At 51.9% G+C, this 26,932-nt stretch overlaps 1 protein-coding gene across 1 annotated transcript in view; it reads left to right on the forward strand.

Moving 5' to 3' along the window:
• Fam20c (family with sequence similarity 20, member C) overlaps positions 1–26,932 on the forward strand; it is a 49,082-nt gene that overhangs the window by 12,769 nt on the left and 9,381 nt on the right. The window contains exons 4-5 of the mRNA XM_013023559.1: positions 24,639–24,731; positions 26,043–26,158. Of these exons, the coding sequence (XP_012879013.1) occupies positions 24,639–24,731; positions 26,043–26,158 (209 nt within the window). The remainder of the gene's footprint in view (positions 1–24,638; positions 24,732–26,042; positions 26,159–26,932) is intronic.

Below are 26,932 nucleotides of genomic sequence, written 5' to 3' on the forward strand. Positions count from 1 at the left end.
GAGGCCCTGACAGGAAAGGTGGTGTCTCCTCCCATGAGAGGTGATTTGTGGGTGGCAAGTGGCTGGCCTGATACCATTCTCCGCCTTAATGCTGTGTTTACCTCTCCCCCCCCCCCCGGGGGGGAGTCCAGGTGTGGAACCTGACAGTCCATGAAGTTAAGCCAGGGGGCTACCGGGCTAAGTGGGGTCTGCGGCCCGCTGCAGGGTGTGGGTGAAAGGGTTCCATACAGGAGGGACCTGCAGTCCGCTCGTTGGATCACATTTGTCTGTATGGTTTTCAATGTCCAAGATTTAAAGGAACTGGGATTGATTTAAGCTGGGTGCAGTATTGGCCGTTCACTATGGCAGGGCAGGTGTGTGTTGTGGGGGACACCTGTGTGGGTCTGTCCTCCGAGCCTGGGCTCTGTCTGTCCTGTGTGGAGAGTCAGGGTGAAGGTACATTGCTAGATGCCACCGGAGGGGGCGCAGCCTGGGTGGGGGTCCTCTGGGGATGTCCCAGAGGGCAGAGTGGAGCTGGTCCAGGAGCATCTGTGAGGGATCCTAGCCCCTCACAGAGACCCTCCTAGGGCCCTGGCTATCTGGATGTTACTTGAGGCCATGGAGGGAAGGGTTGGGACTGGACCAGCAGCTGTCTGCCAGGATCTGCAGACAGCTGCCCAAGACTCCAGGCCTCATCTCCACCCTGCTGGGTCCCCCAGGCTTCTTCTGGGGGCACAGGACCAACCTTTGTCACCCCGGCAGCCTCCTCAGCCAGCCACAGGGTGCAGTGGGCTCTGTGCTGAGGGTCATTCTAATCCCACAGGCAGGAAGTTGGGATCATGGCCCTGGGCAAGACAAGAAGTCCAGTGGACACACACAGCGCCCCTCCCCCCGCCCCCGCCTCCCCTCCCCATCCCTTTGTGGTGACATGCAGGGCTGAGTCCAGAGCTCAGGTGACCTACCTCTGGTGACGCCAGGTGCCCGGCTCCCTTGGGTGGTGGGGTCGAGACCTTCACCTCTCCCAGCTTTTCTGGGGCCAGGCCTGAGAGGAGCCCCTAGGCACAAGTGGAGTATTTAGGATTCCAGGGGGGACTGATCAGGAGGTGGAGGACAGTTCAGGATGTAGGTATGGAAACAGGGCTGAGATTCTGCAGCAGGTGGGGAAACTAAGGCCCAGGAAGGCAAAGGATATGTTGACAGAAGTGAGAGGTAGAGCAGCAGCAAAGCATGCTGAGGCCAGCCTGGGCTCTCGCTCCTGGGAGAGAGGGGTGTGGCAAGGGGCGTGGCCCAAGCAGTAGAGAATGTGCCTAGTAATAGCCAGGCTCTGGATTCCAATGGAGGCCCCAGCTGACTGGGTATGGCCCACCGCCCTCACCCCGCCCCCTCCTTTAGCTGTGACTTCTTGCTGTTTCTACCCGGTTGGGTCCAGGCATTTCTGGGTACCTGGGACTCCCCTCTGCCAACCCAGACCCCTGTCTGTCATGGATTAGAGTCTACTAACTGAGGGTCCTGGTCATCTCAGCCTGGGCTCAAGGCCTGGGTTACTGCCCACAGATTCTTACTCCCAGGTGGCTGTGGTTTGAATTATAAATGGCTGCGGTTCATGACTATTTACATTAAGAAATTAAAAAATCTATAATTAACAGTTCTCTTGAAGAAGGGACTTTCTCCAGTGGGCTCATACTAAATTCTCAGTACAGCATCATCAATTAATTAGATGGACACAGGATTTTACCCCTGGGGTCTCAGTGGGTGTGAATGGAAAAGGGAGATTCATAGGGGCAGCGTCTTGGTGGAGGACGCAAAATGTGATGGACAAGACACAGGGAGACCCTCTGAGATGTTAGTGGTCACTTGTTTTAGCAGAAATCAAAACACACCCAACTTTGCCGGGCATGGTCATGCACATCTGTAGTCTCAGCATTTGGAAGAATTTCCAGACCTGCCAGTGCTAAGACAATGGAGTTGTGTATGCATCAGGCCACAGACAGCTTTTCATTATTCCAGAAAGAAAAATCTCTTAAAAATTTGCCCCCATGCCCCAGCACCCAACAATCATTCTTCTCCTTTCATCTCCATATAGGATTGCTCCAGAGAGTGCTACATGGCTGGCTGGTTTCCTTCCATGTGGTACTTTGATGGTTCATCCATACTGTAGCAGGTGCTGGAGCTTTGCTCCTTTTCACTGCTGAGTAGTATTCCATTGTATATGTGAACCCTGCCTGTCTTCTCCATACATTCATCCACCCATGGACATTTGGGTGGCTATCACCATTTTTCAGTAAGGAATAGCGCCACTTTGAACGTTGCATGTGTTTTGACTTCTTGGAGAGTCTGTCTCATGATGACAGCTGAGTTTACCTATGTATAGCTGGTTTCCACAGCAGCTCTTGCTTTACTTTCTTACCTGGCTGGCACTGTATATCACTTGAGACATGCCTTGGGTACAGCTTTTTGCTGGTTAATTGTCAACAGTGTTTCTCAGACTTAGCTGGTTCTTACCACTTGAGCCAAACCTCCAGTCTGGCATTTAGCTGGTTATTTTAGACATAGAGTCCTCAGCAGATTGATTGGATTACAGACATGGGACACTAGTGCCCAGCGTCTCCCTTTCAATTAGGCTATGTGTCCTTTCATTATTGAGCAGTAAGAGTCCTTTACATATCCTGAAAATGGGACCGTCATCATTGGTGCCGTGTGAAGCACAGGATGTTTCATTTATTTATTTGTTGTGATTGTTGGTGCTTTTGTTGCAGTGTGTAACGTTGCTTGTTTTGTGGCGATTATGGGGCTTGAACTCAGGGCCTGGGCATTGTCCCTGAGCTTTTTAGCTCAAGGCTAGTGCTCTACCACTTAAGCCACAGCTCCAATTCTGTTTTGTTTTGTTTTGGGTAGTTAACTGGAGATAAGAGTTGCACAGACTTTCCTGCCCAGACTTGCATTGAACCGAGATTCTCAGATCTTGGCCTCCTGAGTAGCTGGGATTAGGAGCATGAGCCACCAGTGCTAGGCTGCAAGTTTTAACATAGAAAATACTGTACACGTTAGGGAAGTACTGTAGTGGTTTAGCCACACCTAGGCTATCTGCCACGCAGCTGGCTCTCTGGACAGACTTCCCCACTGGGACTCAGTTTCCCTGTGTGTCAACAGGCCTTGTAAGAAGATGTCTCAAGACCCTTTTGGGGCTAAGTAACCCTTGTCAGATGGGCCTGGGAAGAGCTGGGTGGGGTTGGAAGATGCGTCACCAGCACAAATTCCAACCTGCATCTTTGAAAAGAACCTTCCAGGCGTGTCCGTGGCTGCCCAGGATGCAGCCGTGACCACTGCCTGGCAGATACTCATTTAGTCAACTCTACAGACAGCCACGGAGCCCCTGGGCCAGGCCTGGTGCCAAGCACTGGGAATACAGACATGACTCAGACCTGTCTGACCCTGGAATTCAGGCCCACTCCAACTGCTCCCTAAACAGCCCTGATGCGGGGGAAGGGAAAGGGATGCCATGGAGAGAGAGAAAGCCCGCTCAGGTACAGGGGTGGGCAGACAAGCCGGATGCACTGCTTCCCAGGAGGGCTGAACGGAGAGCGAGGACAGCCCAGGGTGGGAATGCCCGCTTCCAGGTCACAGGGCCAGCCAGTGCAAAGGCCATGAGGTCGGTGTGGTGCCTTCCAGGATTGTGCAGTCTCTGTGGGCTGTGTTGATGAGAGGTTGCTCTGAGCTAGTGACAGTCCTCAGAGACTGGTGGCTGTAGGCAGTCGGGTGGCTGTAGGTCATGACAGTTCTCTAGCACATTCTTCATGGAGGAAAGCGTTGACTTCAGGAAGGTCAAAGGTAAGCACTGAGCAGGCAACAAGCCATGCTGGGTATCTCCAGTTCCTAGCCTGGCTTCTTGGATCTGTGAGCGCCACCATGAGTTTGCAGGGCCTTGCCGGTGTCACCCACTTCTCTCTCCTTCTATAAAGAATACAAACGTGAGAAGAAGAAAAAAAGAATCTAAACGTGAGCTGGGCGCTGGTGGCTCACGCCTGTAATCCTAACTACTCAGGAGGCTGAGATCTGAGGCTCACAGTTCAAAGCCAGCCCAGACAGGAAAGTCTGTGAGACTCCTAGCTCCAATTAACCACCAGAAAGCCGGAAGTGGTGCTGTGGCTCAAGGGCTAGAGCACTTGCCTTGAGCTGAGGAGCTGAGGGACAGCGCCCAGGCCCAGAGTTCAAGCCCCCACGACCAAAAAAAGAATACAAATGTGTATGTAAGCCGGGTGTCGTGGCTCATGCCTGCAATTCCAGATACTAAAGGAGGCTGAGATCTGGGCTCAGAAAAGCAACAGGCACGTGTTTTCTCTCATAGGTGGAGGTTAGTTCTAAATTTATAAACAAATATGAAAACATAGACAGTATCATATATTAAAATATGATAGAAAGTATGAACTGCAGTAGTACAACAGCTAACTTAACGGTTAAGAAAGTGAGGGGCTGGGAATGAGTGCTTGCCTAGCATGCATGAAGCCCTGGGTTCAATTCCTCAGCACCCCATACACAGAAAGAGCCATGACACTGTGGCTCAAGCGGTAGAGGGCTAGCCTTGAGCCAAAGAAGTTCAGGGACAGAGCCCAGGCCTGAGTTCAAGCCCTAAGACCAGCAAAAGAAAGAGAGAGAGAGAGAGAGAGAGAGAGAGAGAGAGAGAGAAAAGTGAAAACCAGGAAGCTAGTACTTGTGTTTGGGGGGGAGTAGGAATAAAGGAAAGGGGGAGCAGACAAATGGGGAGAGGTAGGGGAGGAGGCAGTATACATAATAACCAGTATACATATGTGAAACTAGATCCAGGTACCTTGAAGGGTGGACAGGGTTGGGAGAGATGAGGGAGAAAAGTGGGTCAAGACAGGTCCTACTCACAAACTGATTTGTTGCATTGAGACCCCCTTTTTATACCTACTTAAAGATAAATTAATAAATAAATGGAGGCTGAGATCTGAGGATCGTGGAGCAAGGCCATCCTCAGCAGAAAAGTCTGAGAGACTCTTATCTCCATTTAACCCATCAAATGCTAGAAGAAGCGGGGGTGTGCTTCAAGTGGTACAACACTAGCTTTGAGTGAAAAAGCCAAGCAAGAATGAAGGAACAGAGTGTGACAGTCTGTGTATTCACTGTGCTGCAGACACAGACTGAAGTTTGCCAAGGGAGAGAACAGAGGAGTGAATCAGGGGAAATAAAGGGCATTAGCCAGGTGCCGGTGTCTCATGTCTGTAATCAGCTACTCAGGAGGCTGGATCAGAGGATCACAGTTCAAAGCAAGCCAGGGTCGGAAAGCTCATGAGACTCTTCTAGCCAACTAAACTAGGGGGGAAAAAAGCCCAAAGTATGGCTGTGGTTCCAGTGATAGAGTGCCATCCTTATGAAAAAGCCAAGTAAGAGTGTGAGATCCGAGCCAGCCACTGGTGGCTCATACCTGTAATCCTAGCTACCCAGAGGCTGACATCTGAGGATTGCAGTTTGAAGCCAGCCCAGGCAGGAAAGTCTCTGAGATGCTTTATCTTCAATTAACTACCCAAAAAGCTGGAAGTGGAGGTGTGGTTCAAGTGGTAGAGCACTAACCTTGAGTGAAAAAGCTCAGAGACAGTGCCCAGGCCCTGAGTTCAAGCCCCAGGACCAGAACACACACACACACACACATACACACACACACACGCACACACACGAACACAGGTCCTGAGCTCAAATCCCGGTAGGGACACATATACACACAAAGAGAGAAAGAGAGAGAAAAGAAAGAAGGAAGAAAAGAAAGAAAGAGAGAGAGAGAGAGAAAGGGAGGGGGAGGAGGGAGAAGGAGAGAAGGAAGGAGGCAGGCAGGAAAGGGAGGGAGGGACAGAAAAAGGGAGAGAAGGAAGGAAGAGGAAAGGAAGGAGGGAGAGAGAGAGAGGGAGAGAAGAAAAGAAGGAGGGAAGGAAGGAAGAAAGGAAGAACACCCAAGACAGTATCACTGGCTGTGGCTGGGGGGTAAGCCTGCAGGACCTGTGGCCAGGCTGTGCAAGGTTGGGCAGGGGGACCTCAGTTCTGGACAACTCTGGTAAAGATCTTTGCGTGCCCTTGGAGTGAGCAAAAGGCCCCTGTGTGTGGCCTTGGGGTGAAGAGGGCACCTCTGCATGGTCATGGGATGAGCCAGAAACTTCTGCTCGGTTCTGGGGTAAACAGGAGAGCCCTGTGTGGTCTTGGGGTGAACAGCAGCACTCTGTTGGGGGGAGGGGCTGGGTAGTGTGTCTAAGGGTGCCCCAGCAGGGACCTTCTAGGCACAGGCACCACAGACCACGGGTTCTGAGAAACAGAGGGCGAGGTTCGGAATTTCCAAGGATTTGCTGTTGGGCTCATAAATAATTCATGTTTTCCCTGTGCCATGCCCTCACCAGGCCCTGAAGGCAAACAGATTGCCCAACCCCTAGCTGTGGGTACGGAGCCAGCCCAGGCCTGGGCCTGACCAACAGTGGACAAGGACCCTTTTGTGCCCACACTGGGCTGGGTCCACCTCCCAGCCTGCTCCCCACCCTGCTGCTGGCTGTGATGGCACCTTCTCCCTGGTGGTGGAGGAGGAGGGGCCACCAAACCAGGACCCCTTAGTCAGATCCTGGTGTACTGGGCAGAGAGGGTCCCGGACCCCTCCGGCCCTCGGGGCTGCTGGGGGTCTCACACACTTAGAGTCACTGGATGCTGGCTCCCTGCCCTGTGGGAAAGGTGTCCCTTGTGAATCTTGGTGATCAAGTCCTTGTCTCAAAGCCAAATCCATTCTCCCTTGTGTGTCCAGCCCCTATCTGGCAATTCCATCCATCCAGCTCACTCCTGAGTCCACACTAAGCAGTGCTTATATGTGTGTGCACGCACACACACATACACACACACACACACACACACACACACATACCTTTCATGAAGCATGCATCAGCCACAGTTGAAGACAAGCAGTGGACACGTGAACAGACACATGGGGGAAGTCAGAGAGGAAGGAAGCCTTTGCAGGGAGGACATGGGTGGAAATGGGTTCAGGGACAAGCAAGGTCATTCCAGCAGTGCCCATTGGTTCCTCCTCTGCTACACACAAAAGCACCCACTCTAGCCCTGACCTTAGTATTTACGCTGCAGCCTGAGCTACAGCATCAAACCAGGCAGCAATCAGGAGTCAAAAGAACTTCCATAGCATGGCAATAGGCCTGGCATGATTTGGCTGCTTCTGGGAGAGATCCCTGTTGCTCTGAGCAGAGACAGGTGGTACCTCGGATGAGAAGTCAGGGCTGTGGCAGCCCTTTTGTTTTCTGTGGCATTTCTCTGGCACCCACCAAGAGCCATAGCACATACAACGTACTAGCCTGAGCAAGTGGGCCAGGAGGTATTGGTGGCAAGGCTGTGTGGGACACAGCACCCAGAACAGCCTATGGGCAAGAAGAGGAACTGTGTGGTTCTTCCTATCTAGGCTTTAGCAGATGAAGAGGAGTTGACCCAGGGAGACACTGAGGGGAGGGCGCATCATTTTCAGAATTGTACAAGGACATTAGCAGTGGGATCATCGGATGGCTGGAACGTAGGGATGGAGGGGAGGCCTGGAGGTTGTGCAGAGCCTGGGGGCCATGCTGATGTCTGGTCTAGTGTGCCAGGGCCCATGCTGTGATATAATCTGCTTCCTGCTGAGCTCTGGGCCTAGCTGCCTGGGGACCAGAGCGTTCTCAGGAGAGGCCAAGCCCTGTCCATGGCACTGACCACAGGGCTGGAGGGACTCAGAGTTCAGAGCGGCCTGGCACTGAAGGCTGTCTTAAGAGCCTCAGGCAGATCATTCCAGACCTCCCACCAGGGCCATGAGCCCTGGAGAAATGAGCCAGTTCTTCCATGCTGGTGCAGGAAGTAGAAGGTCAGGAAAGAAAGACCTGAGAGTGGGTACAGGTGCTGGTGGCTCGTGTCTGTAATCCTAGCCCCTCAGGAGTCTGAGATCGGAGGGAGGATCGAGGTCTGAAGCCAGCTTGGACAGGAAAGCCAGTGACACTCTTTATCTCTAATGGACTAGCAAAAAGCCAGAAGTGGAGGTGTGGCTCAAGTGGTAGAGTGCCAGCTGTGGGCAAAAAAGGTAAAGGAACTGAGTTCAAGTCCCAGCACACACACACACACACACACACACACACACACACACACAGGCACACACAGGCACACGAGAAAAGGGAAAGGGAATTATGAACCATTACACAGCAGCAGCAGCAGAATAAATTAAGCAGTCATACCCAGGAAACAGCCCTAGGGTACACCTGCTGAGCCCCAGTGCACCGTGGGGAAACTAAGGCTGCATTCAGAGCTGCTGGGGCTGAACAAAAATAACCCAAGCACTCCAGCCTCCCATCCCACCTTCCTGGGAGCATTTATTTCCTGGGGGCTCCTAAAAACGAGACCCCTTTAGTGGAAAATCGAAGTCAACCATTATCCACACCTCCTCCTGTGTTTTTCTCTGATTGTTACAGTCACTAGCGAGTCTGCTTGTATGGAGGCCGCACTTCTAACCATCTAGGAGGGGAAAGAAAATATGATCTTGATTCCCCACCCCACCCCCACCCCCAGTTCTGAGAGAGGAAATCAGGGAATCGCATTCGAAAGCATTTAGATCGTCTGCTTGTTTTGCTTCTGTGTTTTGTTTTGTTTTTTAATATCCCTAAAGGATATCTAGCAAATCTTTCAGTTCAGATCTTTCACAGCTCAGAGAGCAGGCAGAAGCACAAAGCTCCTCTCTCTGAATTTAGTGTATTTCTCCTATTGATATTTTTGTAAAGGTTCAGGGCTCCTAGGAGAGAAGATTAAAATGATGGCAGTAACCTTGTATTAAATATATAATCCCAGACTTAGGTGTAATCTCATCTTTTTATTACTTTAAAATAAAATGAGGTACCATAGAGCCAGAGAGAAACAGGCACCCATATTTCTGGGTCATGGGAGAGAACATTTACCTATACCTCATACCTTCTTAGCCATGGCTGAGAATCCCAGATGAGCAGCAGGAAAAAGTCTTTTTTGTTTGTTTGTTTTTAAATACAGTAAGTCTGAGCCAGGGCTGGAGTCTTCACACCTATAATCCTAACTACTCAGGAGGATGTGTTGTGGAGGATCACTGTTCAAAGCTAGCCCAGTCAGAAAGGTCCTCAAGATTGTATCTCCATTTACCTAGCAAAAATCCAGGCAGGGGCCATGACTCAGGTGCTGAGTGCCAGTTGAGCAAACAAGGACATGAGTTGAAGCCTAGTACAGGCCTAATAAAAACATAAATACATAAGATTCACACTCTCTAGCCTTTTAAACTTCTTAAAAATTACCTTTACATAGTTGAACAAAGGAGGTGCCATATAACAAAGCAGTTTATGAATACAATGCATCTTGATCAGTGTCACTCCTTAACATTCTCACCCTCTTTAGACCCATCCATCCCTTCCCTTACTTTTCTTATTTATTTATTTATTTTTGGCCAGTCCTGGGGCTTGAACTCAGGATCTGGGCACTGTCCCTGAGCTTCTTTTGCTCAAGGCTAGCACTCTGCCACTTGAGCTGCAGTGCCACTTCTGGCTTTTTCTGTGTATGTGGTACTGAGGAATCAAACCCAGGGCTTCATGCATGCTAGGTGAGCCCTCTACCATTAAGCCACAGTCCCAGACCACTTTTCTTAATTTTATGGTATATACAGTGAATTCTTTTTAAACATTTTTTATTGTGAAAATACCATACAGAGGGGTTACAATTACATGAGCAAGATAATAAGTACATTTCTTATCAAGCATTGTTGCCTCCTCCTTTGTTTCCCCTTCCCATCCCTCCCATCTCCCACTCCCCCAGCCTCCCTACCCCCCACCCCCACCAAAATTGTAAAGTTCATTTTTCCACATACAGTGAATTCTTGTCTGCATTCTCCCTCCCTTTCCTCTTTCATTCATCTACCCCTCTGCCCTTGTCCCTACCCTCCCCCCACCTGCATGTACCCATTTCCTTGTACTGATTTTGCTGGGCTTTGACCTAGTCTTTCTTGAAGAAATATATACTATTTGATCTCTCTATAGAGGCTGTTATACTTCAGTCAATTCATTTGTAGCCACTTTCATACCACCCAGTGTGTATACTTACATGTTTATAGGTACATTCTATCTACCAGAAATGAGGGAAACCATGGTCTGACTTATATTTTACATAACATAATTTTTCCAGGTCTTTCCATTTCCTTACAAATTGTACGAATGAGTAAAATTCATATATATATATATATATATATATATATATATATATACTGCATTTTCATGATCCATTCATCCATTGAGGGGCATCTGAGCTGATTCCATATCTTGGCAATAGTGAATAGTGCTACAATGAACTTGGTTGTGCTGGTGGCTTTACTTTGTGGCTTTGTTTGTGGTCTATTGAATAAATACTCAGGAGTGGGATTGCTGGGTCATCAGGTATTCTAAATTTAGTTTTTTGAGGAGCCTAAATCAAAATTTTACCCCATCACAGGTTTTTTATTTTTGTGCCACTTTTGGGGCTTGAACTCAGTCTGGACGCTGTCTCTGAGCTTTTTCACTCAAGGCCAGAGCTCTATCACTTAAGCCACACCTCCACTGCTAGTTTTTTTGCTGGTTGATTAGAGACCAGAGTCTCTTAGATTTTCATGCCCAGGCTGGCTTTGACCTTCGATCCTCAGATCTCATGTGTAGCTGGGATTATAAGCATCAGCCACTGGTGTCCAACTACAATTATTTTTAAGTGGAAGTGAATTCAGACTTTCCTTAGTTTTAAATGTTTAACTCACTTTTAAGCTGCTCTCACTAAATTGACCTCTCCCCGCCACTCTGTGTTCAGCTGTGAAAGGCCAAGGCCCAATTCCCAAAGACCACAGGGAAGGAGAAAGGGACACATCAAGTCAGCTTGTAGGATCCCACTGATCATCTGACTGCTTGATTCTGAATTTCTGGCTGCATAAGATGCTATACAGAGGCCACAAGGAAGCTGAGTCAGGACTGGGTGCCTAGGTCTTGCCTGGGTAACATTACCTACCAGTTAGTTGGCAGGCCCGTGCCCACCCCTGTGTGGTTCTCCTGAGGCTCCAGAAGTAGGAAAACATTCTGCTCCCTGGGCACAGCCTTGGCATGGTACCTCCAGCTCCCTGGGCCCTGGAGAAGTAGATTTCCTGCAAAAGCTCAAAGGGTCTCTGCTGACCGTAAAGGCTCAAGTCCCTGACCCCACCGAGGACACCTCCCAGCTGTGCAGAGAACTGGCCCCGGAGCCAGTGTCATAGATCAGCACAAGGCCAACTCTCAGAGGCTGATCCTCCACTCTGGAGGCTCCTGTGGGTGATGGGGTAAGGACAGGGCCAACTAGCAGGCTGTCCCCCAACCCTTACATCCCTCTTACAGACATGTTTTATCTCTCCCCTTCCCACGAGGACTCAAATTTCTGGGGGAGTTTGGGGCAGAAGGTTCTAGATGATGTAAGAATGCTCCAGACACATGGCTGACCTTCCTGACCTTCCTAGGACCCCCTTCTTTCCTCAGTTACAGTTCCCCATGACCTGCTCCCCAAATGGGAGAGGAGTGTAGTGAGGAAGAAGTCTCCATGGCTGAGCCCGCCAGGCCATTCCTGATGGGCTGTTGTGATTGTACCCCAGCTTAAAGACATGAGAACTGAAGGAGGTACCCCCCCCCCAGGCTCTGAGTAAGAGAAGCCAGTACATGATGGATCCCCTGCGGGGTCTGAACCAGATTTAGCTCCAAGTGTCTCATCTCTGGCACTACAGGACTAGAGACCACGCTGAGCACCTGCCAGGGAGAAGCCCCCTCACCTCCCAGAACATCCACCCTGCCAAAAACCTGATATTAAACAGCTTAATATATCTCGTTAATGACAAGGTGGCTGTTTTCTCCTGCGTGAGTGATGGGAAGATTACCCAAGACAGAAAGTCTTAATTTTTGCCTTTAGGGCTTTCATTTGATGAGTCAGGGAACCGCCTAGCTCTGGGAGAGGAAAAGCGAAGCTTCTGTTTTCTCTAGGGTTTTGTTTCCTTGAGATTAACCCTGGGGGTGGGGGAACCCCAAAATATAGGAACCTGTAAAGCTCACCAGATTTCCAAGCAGGAAAATTTATCTTTGGAGATGTGATTGCATTCAAGATTTCTCTTGGCGGGGCTAGGAAGGTGGCTCAGTGGTCAAGAGTGGTTACCTTGCATGCATGAGGCCCTGGGTTCGATTCCTCAGCACCACAGAAGCAAAAAGAAAAAAGCCGGAAGTGGTGCTGTGGCTCAAGTGGTAGAGTGCTAGCCTTGAGCTGAAGAGCTGAGGGACCCAAGCCCAGAGTTCAGGCACCACGACCGACGCCCCCCCCCCAAAAAAAAGATTTCTCTTGGCTATGGTTTGAGCTCAGTGCCTGCTACTGGCTCAGCTTGCTTGCTGGCTCATGGCTGGTGTTCTACCACTTGAGCCATACCTATAGCATGGCTTTTTTTGCTAGTTAATTGGAGATAAGAGTCTCATGGACTTTTCTGACCCAGCTAGTTTTGAATCTCAAATCCTGCAATCTCAGCTCCCTGAGTAGCAGAGATGACAGGTGTGAGCCATGGGTGCTCAGCTACTTGAGGGATTTTGAGATGGTGGGGGGTCGGGGAAGCACTTGGTTGTCCAGGCTCTAAATGCAACTGTGTGTCCATAGAAGGGGGAATCTGAGGGGGATGTGACACATGCACAGGAGACACCAGGTGAAGACAGAGGTAAGAATAGAAAGATGGGGCCGGGAGCCAAGAACACTTGGAGCCTCTAGAAGAGTCAGGAAGCGCCCTCATGGAGCCCCCTAGTGGTAACATGGTTCTGTCACAATTTGCCACGTACTTCAGGCTTCCAGGACTGAAACAAGATGTATTTCTGTCATCTTTAACCACTGGCGTGTGCATCTCTGCTGAAGCCACCCCAGGAACTTAGAGATAGACTTTCTGTATCCTCATACCTGGGCCAGGAGAGGCCACAGTTCAAGCTTGCATGGATGAGGGGATGCGGCCAGGCAGGTGGCTTGTAGATCTGAAGGCATAGAGTCTGCTCTGTAGAAGGTTCTCTGCTGTCGCTACTCGGCTGAGATGGGAGGATTGGGGCAGTTGGGGTCCGTGTTGTCAGTGTGTCCCCTGGAAGGAAGGTCCTGGAGAGGTCCAGGAGTACATAGTAGTATATCCTGGGCTGATTCAGGCGGCCTCTGGGCGCTGCTTGGTTGGAGACACCTCTCTGTGGGAAGCAAGTGTGGCTGGGGGGCGGGGGAAGGGTCCAGATTCTGGGGCACCAACTGTGAGCAAATCTGACTGAGCAGATCCAGTGTCTCTTCCCTTCCACGGCTCCTCCTTTATGTGGCATTTTTTTTTCTAGTAGCTTTTTCTTCTACTGCCTGAGAAACTCCCATCATTTTTCCTATAGTGCATCCTGCAGGTGTCCAGAGAGGTGCCTACTCTCTCCAGGCCTCAGTTTCCCATATGTGATCATGCTCTACTGGGATAGCTGAGCCCAGGAAACACCATAGGGCAAGTGTTCCCAGAATTGGCGAATGGTGGCTTCTGCCATGGTTCTCATTCACCGAATGGGGGACACCGTGGCCCTGCAAGCATCTGGCTCACCTCCATGATCTAGCTACCTTCTTCCTGCCTGGCCATGGTCAGCTGGAAGAGGGAGGACAGCCCACCTCTGCCCCATTTGAGGTGACCTCTGAAGCCACCCCTATTTTGGGGGGCACCTCTGACAGCTCCCTTGTCAGCTGGAGAAGGTGGGAGCTGGGACCCTGTCCTCACCCAGTATCCCACCGATGCCACCAGAGGCCATCCCCAGGATATCCTGTGGCTTCCAGCTAAGAAGTAGCAGACCTTCTTGGACCCAAGCAAATGGCATGATCTATGTCCTCTCAGACTGGCTGTGTCTCATCTGTAGGCTAAATGTCTTGGAGTTCCTAGAAAACCTAAATGTGTATAGCACAGGGCTGGCTCACAGTGAAAGACAGAGGTGGTTTTGTAGCAACCTGTGTCCACTCCTGTTTAATGGGAGAAGCATTTGCTGCAGATGGAAGACTGTGGGTGTGTGGGAGCCATTCTGAGTAGCAGCCCGGGTGTTGGTAAGTACCTGGGGTCAGTGACAGATGCAGTGAGCTGGAAGTGGAGAGAGCCCTGTGTCTGCCCAGAATGGATCAGCTTCCGGAACAACTGAGTAAGTAGAGTACAAAGAACAGAAGATATGTGTTCAAGGCTCCTCCTGCTCCGAGCTGCCTTTCAGGATCCCAGGTTCAGTAAGAGCCCAGCCCCTCCCCATGGAAGGGGGCTGTGGAAGCCAGAGCCCTTCTCCAAGGAGGGGCTACTACAGCGCCCCCATCCTGAAGCGCCCATCAGTACAGCCCCAGTGCCCAGGGAAGCCCCAAGAGCCACCTGAGTGGAAGATGGGCCACAGGGAGGATGGACCACAGGAAGGATAGACCATGGGAAGGAAGGACTACAGGAAGGATGGACCACAGGGAAGATGGACCACAGGTCACTTGTTTCTTCCCAGGGTGTTGAAGATAAGGGAACTATTATCAGGCTAACAAAAACTGAGGTACATTTCAGCCATGGCGGGAGAATACTGGAGTCCCATACGTACCCCAGTTCTTTATACAGCCCCTCTCCCACCAACCAGCACCCTCCCCCTTCCCTGCCCACTCAAATTCCTCTACCTGCCCCAATTCTGCGACCCACCCCTCTCAAACTCTTACCTACAGCTCAGGGACCATGTGTGGAGGGCTTGGTGACCACATGTAAAGCCAGCTTTCAGGACAAAGGCTCCCTATCTCGAATGGGGATTCCAGATAGTTATTTCACTCTTTTTCCCCCCTACTTCCTCCTGTGAACTTGGTGCTTTCCTTCTCCCGCAACCAGTAAAGCACAGCTGGATCTCCCTCGCTGAACCTGAGGCCAGCCTGGCAGGCGAGAGTGGCCTCTGCCCTTCTGCTTGGGCACAGGCAGCTGGTCTGGGCTGAGAGGTGGTGCTGGCAGAGCTGGCCAGATGCCTGGTGGCCTCTGTAAAACCCCCATCTGGACCCAGCTTACAGAGTGTGAGGGGTTCACCTGGTTTTTCTCCCTCCATCTCCTGTAGCCTGAGCAGGCTGGGGAGGATATGGCGTGACTTTGGGTCCTGGGTATCCAGGGTGCTTGGAGCAGGACTCTTCTGTCCCAGGAAACATGGTTCAGGTGCCCAGCCAAGCAAGCATCTGAGAACAACTCCCCAGATGGGGGAGAGGAGGCCACGCCCTCTTCTGCCCTCCACACCTGAGTGCACCTGACAGTGGAGGTCACCAAGTCCATCCCCTGGTTGATGAGACAGGTCCAGTACTTTTCCAAAGTATACCTAGAAGCCTCAGCTGAAAGAAAGTGCCTGAGAACTCCCCCCACCTCGGACACACACACACAAACACACAAAGTTGTGGATAGTGTCACAGGTGTGTCACCAGATGCCCCAGAGATGCCCCTGGTTGCTTCACTCAACTGCCTGGCCCAGTTGCCTCCTACCCAGGACACAGCTCAGAGATCTATGCCCTCTAGGCCTCTTTTTGGCTGCCAGGGACCACAGTAAGAGGGAGGTCAGTGGCTGTATGGAGTTGTCAGGGGCCAGGGAAGGAATCCTGCACCCACCCTGGCCCTATTGGGGCGGAGATCTTAACCACTCCTTCCCTCTGCGTGGCCTCTAGCTCTCCTTTCCCTTCCCCTCTCCTCTTATCCCTTCCCCTCCTCTCCTTTCCTGTCCCTTCTCCTCCCCTCCTCTCCTACCCTACCCTAATCTTCCCTACCTTGTCCTACCCTAGAGAGGCTTCAGTGCCACCTCTACCTGAGGTTTTACCAGAAAACTTGGTCTGGACATCTGCCCAAGGATTCCCAGCCTGAGGCCCATGGTACTGGGCACAGGACAGCTCCCTGGAGGAGCTACCAGAGCTTCCCTCCTACATTGCTCAAAAGGCAGATCTCAGCCAGGTGCCTGTGGCCCATGCCTGTAATCCTAGTTACTCAGTAGATCTCTATCTGAAGATCGAGGTTCGAGGTCAGCCTGGGGCAGGAAAGTCCATGAGATCCTTATTTCCAATTAACTACCATAAAAACTCAGAAAGTGGAGTTGTGGCTCAAGTGTTAGAGTGCCAGCCTTGAACAAAAAAGCTAAAAGACAGCACTCAGACCCTGAGTTCAAGTCCTTATACTGGAATGCGTGCGCACACACGCACGTGTGCACACACACACGCACACACACACAAGGCAGATCTCAAAGCTGCTTCAACAGATCGCTGGCCAGTGTGACGTCAGCACGGGGCATGGCCAGGGGGCTGTCACCACCCTGCACACCCTCAGTCCACACTGTCCCTGGTGGATGGGGAGCCTCCGGGGGCATTCTGTGCCCAGAGTGGATCAGTGACAGGCCTGACACCTTGTATATCAGGAGGCAGGCACAGAGCAGGAATAGAACGTGTCTACTTTCCAAACTCCCCAAGTGACAACCTGGATTAGAGACTAGGACACCTGGAAGGTGAGCTGCACAACAGGGCATTCACTCAGAGGGACTGGCCCCCTCCCATCCATGGGCCCTTGCTTTCCAGCTGCTTCCGTCCTGGGCAGTCTGTGATTCTCCACATGCCAGCTCCCATGTGTATCCTAGGCGACAGAACAGGGGCAGCAGGCAGCAAGGCCTGGGAGATCCGGGACTGCTTTGCTCCTCCTGGCTCCTGGAGATTGTGAAGGGATGGTGGTGCATGCATTTAAGTCAGGACGCCTCATGGTATCATGGACCCCGCGGGGGCCAGAGCCACAGAGATGTGTCCACAGCAGTGGCTGTGGCTATGGTAGCATAGACTTGGGGGGAGCTTGCTGAAGTCCAGCTCCAAGACTCTGAGCTGCAAGGCCTGGGGATGGGCCTGGCCTCATTTGTAATGGGTCACGCTTTTCCTCCCTCCCTTCTTCCCCTCCTCTCTCCTTCCCTCCCTCCTCTCCTTCCCTCCATCCTTCCCTTCCTTTCTCCCTTTCTCATTTCCCTTCCTCCCTCCTCTCTCCCCTCCCTCCCTTCTTTCCTCTTTCCCTCCCTCCTTCCCTCCATCTCTCCCTCCCTTTTTGTGGGGAGACCTACCTCTCCAGAGCCAAGGTTCTCAGCAAGAGAGGTGGGGGTACCTTGCCCCTTTGCTGCCCTCTGCATATACATCCTGGGATCTAGGAAAAATGCTTCCCACTCCCCAAGGGAGGAGCATCGGGAAAGCAGGGTGGAGCACAGACTGATGCAGAGCAATTTAGGTCTCCTGGGCAGCAGCTGGGGTCAGCTTCTTACTCCCTTCCCCTCACCTCCAGCCGGGACCCTTTAGGATCCTCATGTTCTTCTATCATGCAGAAAGGGAAACTGAGGCCAAAGACCACTAATAAACACTCTTTATGGGGTCTTCATGGGGGTCCTCAAAGCAGCCACAGAGCTGAGGTTGGGTTTTTGGTAGTCAGGCACCAGGGGTCCGGGTGTGAGTGGCTATGGGGTGTGTCAGGAGGCATCAGAAACAAGGTCCCTGCAGCACCTGAGACCTTCAGGAGAGGGCCATGTGGATGGAGAGAATCCCCTGCTGGGGTACATAGCAGGGGACCCCACAGGCTGTGTGTGGCTGGCTTCCAAGGGCCCAGGACTGCCACCCACTTCTGTGAAGGGTGGCGGTAGTTCTCAGAACTCAGGGATACGGAAGCAGGAACTGTCCTGGACCAGGTCAGAGAGGCCTCAAGGAAGTGTGGAGACTCCTGGAGCTACAGGGCTCAGAGCCACCTGGACTGCAGGTGTGTGACCTGCTCAGAGATCCGGGCAGGGTGAGGGAGAAGGGGCCAGACCATGGGCAGGAAGGCATACTTATTGTTTAGCACCAGGGCCTCTGCACGTGTAGGGTGATCAGCTGACTTGTCCCCAGGCCTGAGGAGGTGAGAGTGGGGATGGAGGGGAAGGGCTGGGGCTGCAGCTAGGCTGAGCCTCCCTCCCCCCCCCCACACTGGCCCCGCTCACCACGGCTCAGTTGCAGCAGTCCCTTGGCTGTGCCCAGAATCCTGAGGACAGAACACTCCTGTCCCCAGGCCTTTCCCCTTGAACCTAGCAAACAATGTGCCCAGTGTAGCAGATGCCAGGGGAAGAGGGTAGCTGGGGGGAGGGGGAGCTGGCCTGTGCCATGCATGCAGACAACCCTCGGGGTGATGCAGTCCCCCAGGGTGGGAATGGGTGGCCTTTGGGGATGGGGGGTGAGGTGATCTTTAAAAATGTTAAATTAGCCCAGTATCAGTGGCTCACACCTGTAATCCTAGCTACTTAGGAGGCTGAGATGGGAAGCTCTCAGTTCAAAGCCAACCTGGGCAAAAAAAAAAAAAGTGTCCATGAGATTCTTATCTCCAGTGAGCCACCAAAAACAGCTGGAAGTGGCGCTGTGGCTCAAGTGGTGGCGCACCAACCTTGAGGAGAAAAAGCTCAGGGACACAGCCTAGGCTCTGAGTTCAAGCCTCAGGATTGGTGTACACACGCGCGCACGTGCGCACACACACTCGAGTGTTAAATTTGTCTGTAGCTATCTCCTGCTCCTGCTTGCATACAGCCCTGGGCTGGGCCATCCTGCCTGGAGCTTTTCGTCCTGTACCTGGTGGACTGGGCAGCAGCCTGGCCCATAGCCAGGGTATAGCTATCTCCAGATTATACTCCGATAGCATGATCGGGAGGGAGCTGCCTGGTGGGTTGTTTTGGTGACTGGATTTGTGGAGCTTGCTCTTGTCAAGTAGGCAACTTGCTCTGTTGCAGCCAGGCTTAGAGGCTCCGTTTGTAACTGAGGGGTTGGTGTGGGACTGGGTGGAGGGAATACCAGACTACCATCCTAGCTGGCCACTAGCTCGATTCCTGTTCCCACCACCACCACCACTACCCCCACACACATATACCTGGAGAAATCAGTAGAGCTGGATCCTAACCCTTCTTTCAGGGTCTACCTGCTGGCTCTGCTCTGTGGAAGTAGGGGTACAGTCACGTATCAGTGCACATGCAGCGTGTGTATGTGTGATTGCACACGTATGTGTGACTATAGTGGGTAGTCAGAACTGAGCTTAGCCACCCCTTATCCTGGCCCAGCCTTGAATGGACACTCAGTGAATGCTACTGGGTCTGCCTTGTGTGTGTGTGTGTGCGTGTGTGCGTGTGTGTGTGTGTGTGTGTGCTGATCTCGGGCTTGAACTCAGGTCTGCCTTGTGTGTGTGTGTGTGTGTGTGTGTGTGTGTGCGTGCGCGCGTGCGCGCGCGCTGGTCTCGGGCTTGAACTCAGGGCCTGGGCATTGTCTCTTAGCTTTTTCACTCAAGGCCAGCACTCTACCACTTGAGCCAAACCTCCACTTCTGACTTTTCTCTGGTTAATTGGAGACAAAAGGGTCTCACATACTTTTTGCCTCGGCTGGCTCCAAACCTTGATCTCAGATCTTACCTCTCCAGAAGCTAGGATTACAGCTATGAGCCACAGTGCCCAGCTCTGCTGCTTTTTTTTCTGGGCCTGGGTGCTGTCCCTCAGCCCTTCAGCTCAAAGCTAGTGAGCCACAGCACCACTTCCAGCTTTTTCTGCTTATGTGGTACTGAGGAATCAAACCCAGGGCCTCATGCATGCAAGGCAAGCGCTCTACCGCTGAGCCACCTTCCCAGCCCGTCTGCTGCTTTTTGATCAGGAAAAGCGTGGACTCAGAGGCAGTCTGGCCTCCTTAATATGCAGTGGATGTCGAGTCTGAACACGTGGGTCTAACTCCAACACACCCTGAGCACCTGTTCAGTAGTCCCCTGCTCAAAAGTGGCAGCTGTTTTTGGCCCCTACCCCTCATAGGGTTGGGGCTCAGGGATGGTGGGGGAGGGGGCATTACACAGCTGGTCACTAGCAGAGCCTAGAGGAAACCATAGCCCTAAAATGCCCTCTCTGTGTGTCTGTGGACGTGATCCTGTCTGCCCAGGAAGAGAGCAATGAGGGCAGTAAATTCCTTCACTGGAGGGCTGAGATTCAGGGCAGAGATTCCTCCCACAATTTTTTTTAAAAAAAGAGTTGATGCCTCCAGAGGGGCCTAAAGAAGCAGGAGGAAGGTATAGGTATAGGGTAGGGGTGGGAAGCATTAGGAAGTGAAGTCTTAAAGCTGGGTTCATGGCTTTGATCACATGCAACTATAAAACATGGTGCAGAACAATGCATCCACCACCATGCAAAGTTCCAGGTTAGCCCATTCAGGGCTGGGCTAGGCTGGGGATGGAATAAGTGCTTGAAATCAAGGTTGTAGGCAGAGCTCACACAAGCAAACTTCTAGTGCCTGTGCCCCAGGTGAGGTGAGATCCACTGGTCCCCCCAGAAAGTTGTCAGGAGAGATCCCGCTAAAGTGAACTGCTCTTGCTAAAGTTGCAAGCCAAAGCCCCCAGGGAGCCATGCCTGCCCCAGCATGAGGGAATCCAAAGAAAATAAGCACACCAGGAAATCCCAGAATGCTGGAGTCTGGGAGGGCTGTGTTTGGATTGGAGCACTTCTGGGTGCATGAGATCGTCCTGGGAGCACCATGCCCACATGGAGATCAAGGAAGCTTGAAGCCCGGAAATCATGTCTTAATTATATCCCTTTTTCTGCTTTAACCCAACCAAAATCCAGTGGAACCGGTGTTCTGGCTTTATGAGAAGCCAATATTTCCTTCCAAGCTGGGCACAATGGCCACTGTTCAACCCGCAGAGCTCCGGAGCCATGGGCTGAAGACAGCAGTCTGACATGCTTCGTTTGAGCCACAGTGATTTGCTTTCCCATATATAAAAACCATGATAAAACTGGCGCTGGTGGCTCATACCTCTATGGCTCATACTTGTAATCCTAGCTATTCAGGAGGCTGAGCTTTGCGAATCATAGTTCGAAGCCAGCCTGGGCAGAAAAGTCCACAAGACTCTTAATCTCCAATTAACCAGTCAAGAAGCTGAAAGTGGAGCTGTGTGTCAAGTGGTAGAGCTCCAGCCTTGAGTAAAAAGCTAAGGGACAGTACCCAGGCAATGAGTTCAAGCCTCAGGACCAAATCTCTCTCTCTCTCTCTCTCTCTCTCTCTCTCTCTCTCTCTCTCTCTCTCTCTCTCCCTCCCTCCCTCTCTCTCTCAAGCTAATGTACAAAGTCAACACTTCTCTGCTAGAAGGGAGAGGGAGGTACTAGGGCTTGAACTCAGGTCCTGGGCACTGTCCCTTAGATTTTTGTTCAAGGCTGGTGCTCTACCACATGACCCATACCTACTTCCACTTCCAGCTTTTTGCTGGCTAGTTGGCAATAGTCTCACAGACTTTCCTGCCTGGGCTGGCTTCGAACCACGATCCTCAGCTCTCAGCCTCTTGAGTAGCTAGGATTACAGGCATGGAGCCACCAACACCTGACAGCACTATGCCTTTAACAGCCCCCAAAGCAGCCTCTCACCTCACAGGGGATCTCGTATGAGGCCAAGACACTTTCAAGCCAGAGTCTTGGGGAGATGTGTGTCCACGGAGTCACGGGAACAGCCTGTCCCCATACATCCGACTGTCCACACTGCTCCCAGGAAAGCTGAGGAATCCATTCTTGGAGTGATATTAGGCGGATCATAGAGCACAGTTTTAGGGGGCACCTAAAGAAAGGGGGACCCCCCACCAGCTGAGGTGCAGCTGCACTCCATCCTCCACCACTATTAAGTGTCGCACCATGTTAGATCATGTCACTCCAGTGACCTCCAGTGACCTTGGCCTTGGGATGGTACTGGATACTCAGAGGCTTGATGATCTCCTCTGCATACCTGGAGCGAAGGACCCAGCCAGAGAAGCTGAAGGCCAAACACATGGGCAGCACAGGGCAGCACAGGGCTCCTCCTGGCACCAATGCGAAGTCCAGGCCTGTGCTTTCACACCTGGACAGGTAGCCAGCGCTGATGGGAAAATTCCTCCCAGAGTTCCCGCCCTGGCTGGCTGGTGGCAGATGGAGGCAGGGACTTGGGAGGACTGGATTTCATGCTGGAAACTTCCCTGTTCTCAGACAGGTGATGAGAGACTGCATTTCCACATTGTCACGGTCACCCGTGCGTGCTGACAGGGCTTCACGGCAGCCCCCTTGGCTGACCTTAACCTTGCATGCGTATCTTCCTCAGCCTGAGATATTCGGCACTTCGATGCTTAGAACAACGTTGACCTTTCAGAGCCACCCTGACCTGCCGTGGCCCCGTGTCCCTGCCAGAGGACGGATGGGAGGTGCTGTCACTCCTCCCAAACATGGCTGCTGCACCCTGGGTTCGGGGGTCCATGCCAGTGTCCCCCAAGTCAAGAGGCTTCCACCCTGAGGGAAATGCAGAGGCCATAGAAGACTTGACCTCGGGTTATAACTATGTGCAACACTAAATCATCTTCCTGAGGCAGGACAGCACCAGTCCGTGCCTGCAAACTCTAGCTGGGGATGTAGATGCAAGCACAGTGCAATGGCAGCCTAGTTTCCCTAAGGCGAAACAGATTCTGACCAAGCCTCGACAACCCTCTAGGGCTTCCCACACCCTGTCCTCCAAAAGGAAGGGCCTATCGCTAGACCTGGATCATCTTCCAGAAGCCCAGCTGCAGCTCCTGCTGCCAGCAGAACCTCCATGAGCCCTGTAAGGCCCTTGAGGGTAGGGCAGGAACAATGGCACACACCAAGCCCACGGGCTTGCTAGGTGAACTTGTAGAAATAGGGACAGGTGCACGGATAGGGCCTCCCGTCTCTGCCGCCAGCACTTCTCGGGCCTCTGAGGAAGTCCCTCACCTTGGCATCTCTCTCTTTTAATGTGGGTCGGTTATGATGGCTGCATTTCTTTCCTTCCAGAAGTACCCCCTGGGTGGTTGTTGATCCTCTGTGGGGGCTTCTCTCTGGACTCACTCCTGGAGGAAAGGGGACACTGCCTGCTGGTAACGGGGACTCTAGAAGCCGGCTGCTTGTGGCCAGCAAGGTCCTCGGCAGCCTGGGTGGTGAGAGGCAGGCAGAGTGAGTCAGAGGAGCAGGTGCCTGGTGATGACATCACGCCTCACCCCCTAGGGGCGTGGCTCCCCTCCCACAGCCCCAGGTAGCCTTGAACTTGACCCAGTCACTGGGTCTTTGAGGGGCCCCTGGACCTGTGACCGAGTATCCCCATTGGCTCCCAGCCAAGGAGGACAAAGGGGAGGTACTGTGTCTCTGCTGTGGCATCAGGGGTGGTAGGTGATGGGGTTTGTCTTCCAGCTGGGTTTGGAAATGAGTGTCATCTAAACCCTAAACCGTAGTTGCTCGAAGTGCAGATCTCAGTGACATGTGACTATCAAAGCTAGTTCTGGGTCCATGAATGGCTAGGCACACCGGTGGCTGCAGGTCTTATCAGAGCCTTTATGAAGTGGTTGTACGCTGCTGAGACTCCAGGAGGGGGATCCGGAGAGCTCTGTTAGCCAAGCTCCCAACTTCTCTTACTGAGGACCCCGTATACTGGGTGGTGCCTGGGGTTCACACACATGGAAAGGGAAGGCTTGAGGAAAACCAGGGGGTGGAGGGCCTGGAGATGGGACAGGAAACCACAGGTAGTCAGGACTCAATCCAGGAGCTGGACAGGAGAGCAGGGAAACTGAGGCACCTTCAGTGCCAGATGCCTGATGAAAGAATAGCTTCAGAGAGGGGTGCTGCCGCCTCCAGTCAGGAGGCTGGCCCTGGCCCCTCAGGTCACATACCCCAGAGAAGTCTACAGCTGATCCGATTTAGGGCTGAACCCCTCTGCAACCAGACTTCTGTCTGTCCAGGGCCACACATCTCTTGGCCCAGAGGCAAGCACTGCCCTTTGCTCTTTCGATAGAAGATAGGTCTGGCTGCTGATGGATTGAGAAATACTTAACACCCAGCACCCTGGGGTTGAGGTGCTGATTTTTAGTTACCCAACCCCCACAATTTAAACACTTTGTCTAGAGCTGATTTTGAGCCACTCTGGGAGGTCACTAAGCATGGGCCAAGGCTAGCTCAATACCAGAATCTCCATCTGTAGTTAATAGGCTATCAATCCCATAATAGTAAAATGTACCAACTAATAAGCAATTGGCCTGGCATATTTGTGACTTTTAATTAATTTCATCTATTTAGAGGTGGTTCAGTGGCAGGGCTCTCGCCTAGAATTTGCAGAGCCCTGGGTTCCATTCCCAGCAGCTCAAGAAAATAAATGCAACACATTCGCTGTATATTTGTATCATTTAATTCCATGTTTTATTTTATGCTGGTTCTGTCTGGGGCTTGCACACAGGACCTAGAGCCTTGGCTTGACTTTTTTCACTCAAGGTTGGTGCTCTACCACGCGAGCCGCAGCTCCACTAATGGCTTTTTGCTGGTCAATTGGAGATAAGCGCCTCATGGATTTGTCTGCCCTCAGATTTCAGCCTCCTGAGTAGCTGGGGTTACAGGAGTGAGCCATCTAGGTGCCTGGCTCTATCATTTAATGTTTAATGTCTGTGAGAACTGGTTAGCAGAATTTCCAGAAGTGTACGTCAGCCCCGGAAGCCCATCTGAACTACATGCAGCATAAGGCAGCCTGCATCCTTGTACCAGAGTTCATCCACGTAACAAAACCCTCCACCTCTGCCCCCTCTCCTCCAGGCAGACAAGGGAGCAGGAGACACCACCGGACTTCTTCTATTTCTCAGACTACGAGAGACACAATGCAGAGATCGCAGCCTTCCACCTGGACAGGTGAGTCCCTCCTCCCATCCGCCTCCTGGGGAGGAGCCACCCAGCACCAGGCCTGGAAAGGAGCCAGCAGGCCCAGGCTCCAGTATCAACACTGCCATGTCACCACGGTCGCTGTTCTCCATGCTTGGGTCTCTGTTCTGAGCCCTGTGCTTAAGACGCATGGATGAAAAGATCCATCACGAGCCCATCTTACAGACTGGAACACTGAGGCCCTGAGGGAACAATTTCCCCAGAGCCCCAAGTCCTTAATTAGAGGTAAGCACTGCCCTCAAGGCACCTCATAATCCCAGTCAGACAGACGGCAACTGATGGGTGGTTAGAAGGAAAGGAAAAAAAAAAAAAGAGGGCGAGAGAGAAGGCAGGGAGAAAAGATGAAGTCTCAACTGCTGTGAAAAATTATTTTTGAGCTAGCATCAGGATTTGAACTCAGGGCCTTACACTGCCTCAACTTTTTTTTTTCTGATTTTTTGAGCTTCAATCCTCTAACGCTCAACCTCCTGAGTAACTAGGATTAAAGGCGTGAGCTACCCACACCCAGACACTTAATTTGAATTGAGTTGCAGAGTGTCAATTCTGCGGGAGGCAATGATGTCCAGCTGCCTGACACCATCTCAGGTTCTATGCTGTTCATGAGCCTGGGGACAGCTCCAAGGGGTACATGGCCAGAGACACCACCCTTGGTCCTCCGGACACCCTCCTAGCTGACCACAGAGAGTCCCATCCAATCACAGCATCATAGCTGTGTCAACTCATCTAGAAAATAGAGCAGCAAACTCCAGAGGCTCTTCTCAGTAGAGAGCTGGCAGGATGCTGGGCAGTACTGACTTGCAGGGTCCTGGGGACTCAGGTCCTGGGCATGTGACTCATCCTTCTGCCCCTCCCCCTGGGTCACCTCTGCACACAGCCCAGCCGTGATCGCCCATGGCGACATCCTGAGTCAGCAGAAAAGCCCCTCTGCATCCCCATTTAATTAAGAAAGTGGCCGTGTGTGCAGTTCCGTTCAGAAAGAGCTCCATTAAGACGGGTTAATCTAATTTCGTTTTAAATTTAGCCCTAGAATGAGGGCATATTTTAGTTCCCCAGGCCCTGGCAGGGCCGACGTCAAGAACAGAAAGTGTGGGGTGAGGGTGCCTTCATCTGGGTACATTTTCTCTAGTACTAATGGACTCAGGTAGAGCCACAACCCTCCAAAGCCAGGTCCAAATGAAGACGGGAGGGGTGCGGCTCTCTAGCTGCAGCTGAGCGCAGCCAGGTGTGAGCCACGGAAAATAAAGATTCTTCCCCCCCCCCCCTCTGATATTTTCTCCCCAGGATCCTGGACTTCCGCCGCGTCCCTCCTGTGGCCGGCAGGATGATCAATATGACGAAGGAAATTCGGGACGTTACCCGAGACAAGAAGCTGTGGAGGACCTTCTTTGTCTCTCCAGGTAGTCTCCTCGGGCCCTTCCCTCACATGACCTTGTTGAGTGACCTTGGTCCCCTCTAAGGAATAGTTGGAAATCTTTCCACCATTCTCTCTGTTTCCTCCTACCTGCTTTGGGGTGTGGAAGTGGTTCCATTCTGGCCTGCTGTGTATTTTTTTTTTTTTGGATCAAAGAGTTTTCTTTATTGGTCAGTATTATTTTAGATTACTGTGTTTTTTTAAATTTTTTATTGTTATTATAAAGGTGATGTACAAAGTTAGTTAAAGAGTACATTTCTAGGGGCTGGGAAGGTGGCTCAGTGGTAGAGCACTTGCCTTGCATGCGTGAGGCCCTGGGTTCGATTCCTCAGCACCACATAAGCAAAAAGAAAAAAGCTGGAAGTGGCGCTGTGGCTCAAATGGTAGAGCGCTCGCCTTGAGCTGAAGAGCTGAGGGATAGCACCCAGGCCCAGAGTTCAGGCCCCACGACCAGACCCCCCACCCAAAAAAAGAGTACATTTCTATTTGGACAATGTCACCACCACCACCCCGTGTGTATTTTAAAAACTTATGTGTATGTGTGTGTGTGTGTGCACCGACAAGCCCTGCACTCCTGCAGATAAATCCCATTTATTTATAAGACCCTCTGTCAGCTGGGTCTTAAGGATTTGCTGGCACATAAAAGCCCAATCTAAAAGCTCACTTCTCATAGATGTTTGAGATACATTCCACACTTTCCTTCCTTCCTTCCTTCCTTCCTTCCTTCCTTCCTTCCTTCCTTCCTTCCTTCCTTCCTTCC

The sequence above is a fragment of the Dipodomys ordii genome, unplaced genomic scaffold, assembly GCF_000151885.1.
Source record: "Dipodomys ordii isolate 6190 unplaced genomic scaffold, Dord_2.0 Scaffold68, whole genome shotgun sequence".
In the NCBI taxonomy this organism is placed as follows: domain Eukaryota; kingdom Metazoa; phylum Chordata; class Mammalia; order Rodentia; family Heteromyidae; genus Dipodomys; species Dipodomys ordii.